At 31.3% G+C, this 12,575-nt stretch overlaps 1 protein-coding gene across 1 annotated transcript in view; it reads right to left on the bottom strand.

The window, feature by feature from the left end:
• LOC126742794 (periodic tryptophan protein 2 homolog) overlaps positions 1 to 12,575 on the bottom strand; it is a 56,521-nt gene extending 43,946 nt beyond the window's left edge. Inside the window, exon 1 of the mRNA XM_050449590.1 lies at positions 12,436 to 12,575. Within this exon, the coding sequence (XP_050305547.1) occupies positions 12,436 to 12,453 (18 nt within the window). The 5' untranslated portion in view covers positions 12,454 to 12,575. The remainder of the gene's footprint in view (positions 1 to 12,435) is intronic.

The following is a 12,575-nucleotide window of genomic DNA, read 5'->3' as shown; positions in this document are numbered from 1 at the left end:
TTCTTTTCAAAATTAAATCTAGAATTTTGCAATCTACCACCTACTCTCAGAAAATCAAACTCATCAAGAAACGGATTTAAATTTACAATTTTAGAATTATTTTTTAATTTATTCAGTTTAATTTTTTTTATATCATCCTCAAAACATTGATGCTGAATGTGCTTTAAAAAATAATAAAATGAATTATCAATTTCAAGTTTTATTAAAGGTCCCAGTCTACGATTATCTTTTGAAGACTTACAGTTATTTACAAATCTAAATAATAAAGCTAGAAGTCTCTTAAATTTTAATAAATTTGAGAATTTTTCCAAAATATAATTTCCATTTTCCAAAGTTGAACTCATGACGTTTACGTTCCTTTCTGTTTTTAAATCAGGCAAAATTTTTGCATAAAGTGGATTTCTGGGCCAATTGTTTTCATCGTCAAACAAAAATAAGGGTCCATGCCACCACATATCCAAATTTTTTAAATCAAAACATTTAACCCCACGAGATAAATAATCTGCAGGATTCAATTCGCTAGGTACATGTCTCCATTCATCTTTAATAGTAAAGTTCTGAATTTCAGATACTCTATTTGAGACAAAAGTTTTTAGCTTATTTGGAGGAGTACGAACCCAACCTAAAACAATTGTTGAGTCAGTCCAAAAAACCCGTCTTACAACAATAAGTCTTAGCGCTTTTGAAACTTTGTTTGCCAATCTAGCCGACGTCAATGCACCACACAATTCCAAACGCGGCAAGGAAATAGACTGTAATGGAGCTACTTTCGCCTTTGAAGTTAACAAATTAACAAAAACTTGCCCTTCTATGTCTAAAGATTTTAAATAAATACATGCACCATAAGCCCTTTCAGAACTGTCCGAAAAGCAATGCATTTCAACATATTGATAATTAGGGCAAACAACATGACGATCAATTCTTAATTCATTTAAACATATTAGTTGACTTTTAAAATCTTTCCAAATTGTAGCTATGGACTGTGGAACCTGATCGTCCCAAGACAATTTCTCAAGCCAAAGATCTTGTAACAGCATTTTCACAATAATAATGCATGGACTGACTAGTCCCAAAGGGTCGAAAACTTTAGAGCTTTCAGACAAAATTGTACGTTTAGAAATAACAGAGGAACTAAAATCTTCTTTAACACTATACATCAATTTATCTTGGGAGGGGCACCAAATCAACCCAAGTGTTTTTTTATTATCATTTTCTCCGAACTCCACTATTTTAGATAAAGGATCATCATGGGGTATATTAACTAACACAGATGGATCATTTGAATAAAATTTACGAAGAACAAAAGAACCTTGTTTTAAAACATTATATATTAAGGAAATGATTTGTTTTGCATCTTCCTTATTCTCAAAACCGGTCAAAAGGTCATCCACGTAAAAGTCGGATTTTATAATATTTGCAACCACTGGATAGTCATTTTCAATGTCATAAGCCAATTGAAACAAGCAACGAATTGCCAAGAACGAAGCTGCTGCAGTACCATACGTTACAGTGTTGAGCTCATAAGTATCTAGTGTACTATTAGTGTTGAATCGCCAAAGAATTTTTTGTAAACCTCTATCTTCCAGAGCTACCCAAACTGATCGATACATTTTACTGCAGTCAGCAGCAACAACAACACTATGTTGCCTAAATCGCATTAATATTGATACTAAATCCTACTGGATAGTAGGGCCAACCATTTGAATATTATTCAATGAATATCCTGTGCTACTTGGTAGAGAGGCATCGAAAACAACCCTCAAATTTGTTGTCAATGCATTTTGTCTATAAACTCCATGATGGCACATAAAGTAATCTCATGACATATCAGTTTTTGAATTATTTATTTTTGTCATGTGCCCCAATTGTATATATTCTCGAATAAAATCATGATACAGAAATCTAATATTATTATCTTTTAACAACCTTTTTTCCAAACTTAAAAACCTTTTAGTAGCCTGTGCCCGAGAACTTCCCAATTTGCTAATATCCATTTTTAATGGTAATCGCACAATAAATTCACCCTTTTCATTGCGTTTGGTATTTGCAACAAAATGCTTTTCAATAGCTATTTCCTCTTGAGAAAGACCTTTAACACTACATTCCAAAGATTCGATTTCCCAGAACTTCTTTAGATCCTCTTGTATCTGCTGTTCAATTGTGGAACCAAAATTACAACTAATTAAATCATATTGCTGAATTTTACCCAATGGTCCTGTAACAATCCACCCAAACTTTGTATTTTGCAATACTGGAAGGTTTTTACCTAAAGAAATTTGTTCACTACTTAGAACATACCAAAACAAGTCAGCACCAATCAACATATCCACATGTTGCGGCTCAAAAAATAATGGATCAGCCAGTTTGCAGGTTTGTGGAATATTTAATTTACTTATATCTACAGGTGAAATAGGCAATAAACTAGTAATACTTGGAATTATGAAATATGTGCAATTTATAGCAAAATCAGAAAATTGAGAATAAACTTTAATATTGCATTTATTGTGTATAATAGAATGGCTACTATTAATACCATTTAAAACAACATTTACATTTTCTTTAAATAGACCAAATTTATTACACATATCTTGTGTAACAAAACTAGATTGAGAACCACTATCCAAAATGGCTCGCACTAAATGTTTCTTTCCAAAAGTATCCAAAATATATACTTGAGCCGTAGACAACAAAACATCATTTACCTTAGAACTAGCAGATAAATTCGTGAAAGTCGGGACTTTACATTCATCGACCTGAGCATTTTCATTAATATTAATTTTATTTTTGTCAGAATTATCTTCTTGGGATCTATTAACATGCAACAAAATGTTGTGCTTACCATGACATTCTCTGCAGGTAGGGAATCTGCGCAATTTTTATTAAAATGCCCCTTTCGGAGGCAATTCAGACATAGTTTTAAAGACATTATAGTTTCTCCTCTTTTTTGCACAGGAATTCTTAAAAAATTTGAACAAACTTGAATATAATGTTCCCCTTTACAAAATAAGCATTTTGGTACTTTACCATTAAAATTATGATTGGAAACAGACTTTGTACTTTCATCAAGAGTTAACATATTTCTTGTACCATGCTTTTCAAATTTATTTTGTTCTAATATGTCAAGAAGCTCAGCTTTGGAATTCAAAAATACTTTGAAATTTTCTAAAGTAGGAAAATTTGTTGACTTGGCCTTATAGGATTCCCATTCCCTAGCAGTTACCTTATCAAGTTTGGTACCAATCAAATATACAATGGGAACATCCCATTGCGATGTAGGTAAACCAATTTGTTCAAGCGCACGCATGTTTTTTGTTACTTCATTTAAAATTGTTCTAATCCCCTTTGAATTTTCCCTATGCAAGGGTTCAATAGAATATATATTTTTGATGTGATTATGAATTAACGTTTTATCATTATCATACCTCTTACCTAACAGTTCCCAAGCTACATTATAATTATTAGAACCAAACTCAACTGTGGAAAGAATCTGTGCAGCCTCATTTTTTACAGATGATCTTAAATAATGAAATCGTTGAATATTTGTTATCGATTCATTTTTATGTATAAGCGACTCAAAAATATCCCGAAACTCCATCCAATTTTGAACGGACCCATCAAATGTCGGTAAATTTATATCCGGAAGTTTTATTTGTAGTTTGTTAATATTCAACGCCGCTGCTTGAGATTCTTCATCTACACTTTTATTTTCCTGAAGCTGCACAGGTGTATGGTCACTTAAATATTTTTTAGCCAAACCTAATTGGGCATAGTACTGATTTTCAAAGTCACATCGCTCTCCATATTCACCCTCTAGGTCTTCTTCCTTGCAAGAATTTTCTATTTCATTTTGTACATCACAAAACTTTTGTATTAAATTACCCTCGATGTTATTTATTCTTACCTCCAATTCTAACAAAATATTAGAAGAAATATTACTTTTATTTATAAAATTTTCATTAATATATTTTGAAAAATTAGTTAAACTTCGCTTTAGAGAGCCTCTTTGCCGTTTTAAAGCCTCCATTTTGAAACGATGTGTCACAAACTTATGCACAAACAAAAGGTTAAGTGGGTATATTAATATTTATTTATTTAAGCCTAAACAGCACAATACTGAGGCGACAACAAATTACAGGAAAATATAGGAAAAACTTACCTCACTCCATCATTTAGGTATAGGCATAAAACAACTTTACTAACACAAATTCGGCTAACCAGCTTCAATAATCAACATTCAGCCGTCGTTCTCGAAATTACTATTCTTCTGCGAACCCAGCCGAGATAAACAATATTTACCGGCCACCGATGTGATATATTTATTTGTAATTACGGCACATTGCTTTTTCATTTAATTATCCAGCGAAGAAGGACCATGTAAAAATATGTGGACTGTATAAAAAATTGGTGTGCTAATATTGTGCCAGAACTGCCAAAAATTAACAGACTCAAAAGTAAACAAATTATTTATTTTACATCGCCATAAAAATACAAATCAAGACGATAATATATAACAGTCTGTTCTGTTCAAAGTTCGCACACACACGCCCGCTGTCCAACTTCTCGTTCTCGCTACCGCTTCGGTCCCCATCAGTTTCAAGCAGCGTTGCCAATGTGACTAAATTGCCCGAACAGGCATATAGCATATCTTTTTCAAAATAATACATACAATTCTAAAATATCAGTAAAGGGAACGATTTCCTTTAAATCACAATCAAATTAAGAAAAATATATTTCCTATCACACCTAGAAGTTTATTATTAGGGTTGATTCAAATAAACGTATCAACCAATTATATTATACTGAAGAATAAGTGTTTATTGACTTGTTATTAAAAAACTGTATTCTTTTTTCGTCAATTTATTAGACTATCTTTATGGTCTCAGAGGTTATTGGCCCTAAGTGGATAAGCAAACTGTAAATTTTGATTTAAAATAATAAATTCTGATCAAAAATATACTTTAAATTTAGAATCTTGTTTTTAATCACAAGTTTTATATCATAAGAAATTGCTTAAAAAATATTAATAAAATGCACATTTTATATGAACACTATTCAATCTTTTTAAATTTAATAAATCTCAAAAAAAATGTTCACGACTACTATGGGTAAAAGTAGATGAACAAATATTTTTAAATGAGAATAATATAGTACCTATCAGTCTTCCTTGTTAAATTGTAGTTGTTAAGGAGATTGCGCTCAACATTTTATGATAATTTCAGAAGATTTACATTATCACAAAGCATCTGTCACGGTCTGGAAATAGATTTTGGTATTTGGCATGTGCCTAATGCTTACGATAGAAAAGATAATGGACATATTTGCCATAAGGATGTCAAAAAAAAAAACAAAAACCAATGCTTCTATAAATAGAAAACTAAATTCCACTTCTACTCATTTTTAACATGATTCCAAACGTGCATCCAAGTTCTCAGAGCTGAATCCAATTAAAAACATTTAGGAAGTATTCGAACAGAAAGTTCAGATAAACAAATCCAGAAAGCAATTTTTTAATAAGCTGTTATCATATTTTTCCTTCAATTTATTATTTTATTCATTTACTGTTGTCCAAGGAAGAATTTTATTTTTATATTTCAAAGGTAATAAAAATGTTATAATAAAATTTCAAAACTCTTTGCATTACTAAATCCTCTTTCAAACAATATTAATAACAATGGATATGTTTTAATTTAGTCACTGTATCTTTCTCTAATGTTTTAAAATGGTTTACTGTTAATAAATTAATAAATATCTTGAAAAAATTCTTTATCTATTTCAATTGGTTCAATACATTCAATTTCAAGTTCTACAAATTACCTGCATTTAAACCTCTAAAATAAAAAGTAAATTGACTCCTATTGAACATAATTTCCTTTTTCCAGTGCTAAATTCATATGCGAAAAAAGTTAAAGGTGAAAAAATTTAAAAGATACATAGTAAATATGTATTAAAAACGACATTATCGCTGGAGATATTTACATAGACTTACTCTCGATTTGTCTCTTATGTAGGCTGTGTGACATAAATAGAATAAAATACATGCTTGGACTACTTTTGGGTAAAGATTAAAAATCAAAGGATGTCGATCAACCAAAATTGTTTGTAATCAAATATAAAATTACACATCATTTTTCTATCACCTTGATTAAAGCAACTAAAACAGAATATATTTTACCTATGAGTTCTATGGCTAAATACATAAATCATAGAGAAAAAAGAAAATATGATCATAAAACTAAAGTCTAGTTGATGTATGTAATACTATTGTTTTAAACCTTGCAGCGAACAATTTTAAGAGAAAAAATTGCCAAATATCACCAATATAAAAAAGAACAATAGAAATTTTGGCAAACAAAAATAGATCGAAGGGGTCTTGTTAATGCTATAAATAATTTTAAAAAAATCACAAACAAATAGGCAAAAGTGAAAATAAGACAAAATTCTATGAAACTGTAGTAATAATTTGCAACCAGAAAATAGTATATAAAGATTTTAATAAATTAAATATTGGTTCCAATATTATCCTAGGAACTAAAATAGATGTGGCTGAAAACATGAACAGCTTCTACAATACTATCAGACAAACTCTTGAAAGTAATGTAATCAAATATTTGCAATTTGCGCATATTATATTCAATATTGCAAACACCACAAATATCAGCTGTTCTTCATCATTCCAGAAGCATTCAAGTGGGCAAACTGCACATGAGATCTCTGAAGACATGTGTCAATCATCATGTGGTGGAAGAGGGGTCAGTGACTGCCATACTCTATCTCTAGAAGTTGTGCAAAAGTGATCATCATTTTAGAGATTTGAAGGTGCTTGACTTAAGGCAGTAATAATGCTTTTAGCAAACTTATCAAAAATCAATTAATAAAATAGTTATTGAACAGGTAGAGCATTCATATGGCACCCAATTGGTCAAAGGAAAGCAAGCTATGTTACTCAAAATGGACACATCTACAGGCCAGATGTATTTTGAATATTATGCCCCAAATGTATACAATTACTACATAATAAAAGAAAGAAAGAAAGAAAAAAAAAATGTGCTATATTACGTAAGACAACAAAATCTTGTGTACAAGCATCCTAAAAACTAAAAAATTCCAAATTCACTTTAAATTTCAAATGTCAAACAAACATAACACCTAAAACACTTTACCATAAAATTTACACACATTACCAAAATTAATCGTAACAAAACAGATTGAGAAAAAAAAGCATCTCTTTGATAAATTTGATTAAAAAATAAGTAAAGCTGTCAATAAAACAGAATTTAGAGGAAGTAAATTAAATTATTTAATTGCTAAACAAAACTAAAACACTAAAATCATGTCAGAGCACAGGTTAAAAGGTATCATTAAAAAAATTGTCAAGGCTATAATATGCCCTGGATAATAAAAGTGATTTTAATTCCTTTTTGAATTTCTTAACTTCTAAAATTTTTCTGATACATAGAGGAACATGGTTGTAAATTTTTTTGCTATATATAAGTGAGTTCTTGGTGAGGGAGGATGTAGGGATTGGTAAGGGAAAATCGTTAACCTGGCGAGTCATATGACCAGTGTTAGAGGGAGGTTTAGGACATTTATGAATAAGAGTAACTGTTTCTAAGATAAAAAGAGAAAAAAGAGTTAGGATTTTTTGAGATATAAAGAGAGGTTTACAAGAATCTCTTAACCCAGCGGAACATAGGTATCTATCTAACTGCCTTTTTTTGAATCACAAACATTATGTCATAACGAGGATGGGACTTAATAAAAGAAAAGTACACTAAACGTGCAACTACCCCTCCCAGCTCATGCCCCGCCATTCTTACTGCAAAGCTTAGGATATGATCTTCGAAACAAAGGCGACCATCAATGGTAATACCAAGGAACTTACAGCTTTCTTTGTTTTGCAAAAGGGGGGTTTTCACTAAACATAATGCCCTGAACGTCACACTCAAATCCCATAATAAAGGTTTTGCCCACATTAAATACAAGCCTGTTTGCAGCACACCACTCCGATAAAATCTTAAGATCCTTAAAAAACCTGGGCTCGTAACATTATCAGAATCTCTATGATTCCATAAAATGGTGGTATCATCAGCAAACTGAAACACTTTGCCCTGCAGTTTTAATGAACCCAAATTATTTACATAGAGCAAAAATAGTAGTGGTCCTAACACTGAACCCTGAGGTACTCCAGTTTTAAGGGATCTAGAATCGGATAAACATCCAGATACTGTAACTCTTTGGGTACGATTAGACAGATAGGATTCTAGCCATTGCAATGCCACACTTCTAAAGCCATAATTATTGAGCTTAGACAGCAGTATTACATGATCTACACAACCAAATGCCTTGGATAAATCGCAAAACACTGCCGCCGCGGACTCTCCAGAATTTAAGGACACATAGACACTCTCCCAAAAGCCGAAAACAGCGTCATGAGTCCCTTTTCCCGATTGAAATCCAAACTGATTTGCAGATAAAATGCAATTATGTTGCAAAAAAGACAAAATTCTGATTTTTGCAAGTTTTAACTATCTTGGAGAGGGTAGATAATATAGAAATTGGACGGAAATTACAAGGCTCACTCAATTCTCCGCCCTTATAAAGAGGAATAACCACTGCCTCCTTCAAACATGCTGGAAAGATGCCATTATGAAAGGAATTATTTATGGCAGAAGCTAAGGCATTCAATGCTGAGTCAGGCAAAAGGAGTAGTAATTTTGATGATAGCCCATCAGCTCCAGCTGATTTATGGTTTTTTAAGCTTTTAATTGCATCTCTAACGTCAGTAAGGCTAACAGGATAAAAGAAAAAAGAATTTTGAACTGACACTTGTAGAATATAATGCAAAGGATCAATATTAGTATTCACATCCTTGAGCAATAAATGAGGAATATTACAGTAATAATTATTTAAACTATTTGGTCTTACTTCTGGTTCTGAAACTTTCTTGTGAGAATGCCTGAAGTCATTTATAATTGACCAACATTCTCTCTGCCTATTTGAGGACATATTCAAGTGGTCACTATAATATTTAACCTTTGATGCTTTTATCGTCTTTCTGTATAGACTACGATATTTCTGATGATAAAGAATAATGTTTGCATTAGTTGTAAACTTACACAACTTAGCGAAAAAACGGAGGTTTTTAACTTAAGTTCTGAGGCCTGCTGTTCAGAACTGTGACCCATGGTTTTCTATTTTTCATTTTAAGCCTCGTTTTAGGAAAACACTGATTGATCTTGTCACATAGCACATGAAATAACAAGGTAAACGGGTCAGGAGCCATTTCAACTGCATTCCAATTAAGCAAAGCTGTAGTAGAAGAAAAAGCATTAAAATTTGCTCTACCGAAAATTCTTCCTATATAATGAGATGAAGGAAATACAGTGTTGCATGGAATCCTAGCGAGAATGGCTTCATGGTCAGAAATGCCAGGTCATAAGAGTACTCATGGTCATAAGAGTACTCTACATGACACATCATTTAAATTTGTACACAAATAATCAATAGTAGTTGCAGATGAGGATGTTATATGTGTGGGTGAAAGAACATGCATCTTTAAGTCATAAGATTCCAATATACTTAAAAGGGATGTATGATATGATAGCAAGCTTACATCAGTGAAGTTAATATTAAAGTCACCAGCCAATATAACTATGGAGTGTAGTGACAATTGGGATAATAGAGAATCAAGGATTCAAATTCATTTGAGTTCAATACAGGTATTCGTTTTTATGATATCAACTCAAATCAATTTGAATCTATTGTGAGATTTAACATCTTATCTTTCACTTGTCAATAGGATGATTAGGATGTGTAGACCAAATATTTACATAAATATTATATTTTTTTATATATATTTTTGTTATTGCACAACAATACAAGACCAAAGACCGACACAATATTTTTGTTTTTTTAATTAAAAAATGTGTGGGAAATTTAAGTCTAAGTATGAATAAAAAAAGTCGTTTACTACATACAAGGCTCTCTTCAGTAAGTACAATTTTAAGGCTTTGCAAAATGAGGGAAAGGAAGGCAGGACTTTATTTCTAATGGCAGATCATTGTGCATTTTTTTACATTATAATCGATTTTTTCAATAGCTCTGAGTGACAGGTTGGAAGATAAAGCGCATTCCTAAGTTGGTAACTATGAAGTGGCCCTTCTGAAGTAGCTGTAACATGCTTACATAATGCATTGCAAAATTAGCTATAAAAAATTATCTACACCTACAGTGCTTTCGAATGAGATAAATATTTGAAAGGAATAAGTATCAACTCAAATAAAAAAAAATAAAATAAAGAAGCACCCATTTATAGCCAGTGATGCGTATACGCAACACTGCACTAATGATTTATTTACAAAAAAATAGTGCTTTTTTCGCCTGAAATATGGGCTGGTACCATTGACGCAAGGTTGAACAAAAGTGACAGAATTAAATTTGAACCATTTTTTTCATTTGCTTTCTTGTACGAATTTTTTTTTATATTTTTTGAAGCCGGATTTTTCCTTATATTTGGCCGCACATTTTTAAAAATCATATACTACTATTTAATGTTTTTATTTTCAAAGTTTTGTATTTTTTTAACACTAATTACATTCCAAACTACACCATAAAATTGAAAACCGAGGCCTAGTTGAACCAGAGTTTTCCTAATTAGGTCATAAATTATGCTGTTGCGTTCTTGCATCATCGGCTGAATAACTGAAATTGCCTGTCACAAGTGTGTCAAGACAAGTCTAGCAATTAGTACCCATTATCACGTAGAAGTGTAGAACCTCTTACTTCTGCTAAAAGATATAATAGAAAATCGAAAAAAGAAGTGTCAATCCCACAACCAGCTGTAATTTCAAGATATAATAAATACATGGGAGGAGTAGATTTGCATGATAATGGCGTGGCAAATTATAGAATCAGTGTGATGGGTAAGAAATGGTGGTGGCCACTATTTAAAAATACAATAGACAGTACTCTTGTCAATTCCTGGAAACTCTACAACACAGTGAATCACAATAAAATGTCACAACTGAATTTTAAATCATTCATCGCCATATGCTTATTAAAAACAAAGAACTTTGTTGCTAGACCACTTCCATTAGAACCATCTGAAGTGAGGGTTGATCACTCTGGACATGTAATCAGTAGGATTGACTCCCGAAGAAGATGTTGTGTATGTAGAAGTCAAACAATTTATATTTGTGAGCATTGCACTATTTATTTACACTCTGACTGTTTTCGGCAATATCACTTAACACTATAGGCCGTTGATGTGTTTACGCAACACCACTTATTTTAGAAAGTAGCAGATTTATTTCTTTTCATATATGTGTTTCTGTAATCTGCTTTTATAATTAAAATATATAATTTAAAAATTTTAAGTTTTATTTCTATCCTTGGCCGTAAATCGGTTGATGGTAAGGAAAGTACAAAAAAATTAAAAATTTCCGAAACTGGCTAATCTTTAGTTTTGTGTAGATTTGCAAATAAACTTTATAATTATCATTATTATTAATTCAAATTCAAAAAATGCTTTATTGTATAAATATTGTATTACACCCTCATTTACAAAGCTGGATGAAAAATAAACCACATAAACTGAAATTTTCAAAATAATAAGACCAATACAAAAACAGACAAAAAAAATAAATAAAATGTATTTGTTGGCAATAAAATAGTCAATACAATACATACATGCCATAGACAACAAAGCAAGTGTTTCATCACAATCATCTCTCATCCTCATAACATTCATTCAAGCTTTAATATGCTTTACTCAATAAAAATGTCTAAACTAACATACTAAATCACTCACTGATTACTAATATTTTTATATTCTAGAGTCAAATGATTGTATATTTTGATCCCCTCAAATTGAATGTTTTGTAAGCTAACTCCAAAGTCAATAAAATAAAAATACAGGTTAATGTTAGTATTTGTTCTTGAATAAAAAGTGGCTTCTGGTGGTCCCCAAATCTTAAATCTACACCCTGCTTCTGCAAAACAAAAATTGACTGCAATAGATAGACGCTTGCAAAACCCCAAAACTGGATCCCATATCTCAGATGTGACTCAACTAACCCAAAATAAAAAATTTTTGCTGAATCTCCATTCACTATGAATGAGTCTTATGGCATAACTGGTATTATTGTAATGCTTAATCATGTACCAAATAGGGAAATGAAGGTGTTTCATTTAGAGGTCTATAAAATAATCAGTGGGTGTCTAAATATATAGGATCTGGATCTGGACATCTAGTCTGGATAGTCTAAATTTGCCTACTTGGCGTCAAGAAGAATTCTATTAAATTTATATTTTCTATGTAAAGCAATAAATGCTACTATAGACGGTCCTCGGTTGTGGTCACTTTTTAAACTTAGAAATCATTAGATTACGAAATGTAATTAAGAAATAGTGTATAAATTTAAAAGTTGCTCTTACCTTGTACGAAAACTTCATAATTCTATAAAAGCAGGTATTACTGTTTAGTTTTTACAAAACAATATAAGTTAATATAGAACACCACTATATAAACAAAAGCACAATGTTTTTAAAAACTTCTAAAGTTAGGTTAAGTTATG

The sequence above is a fragment of the Anthonomus grandis genome, chromosome 12, assembly GCF_022605725.1.
Source record: "Anthonomus grandis grandis chromosome 12, icAntGran1.3, whole genome shotgun sequence".
In the NCBI taxonomy this organism is placed as follows: domain Eukaryota; kingdom Metazoa; phylum Arthropoda; class Insecta; order Coleoptera; family Curculionidae; genus Anthonomus; species Anthonomus grandis.
Note: the sequence above shows the minus strand (reverse complement) of the source record. Positions and strands in the feature narration are given on the sequence as shown.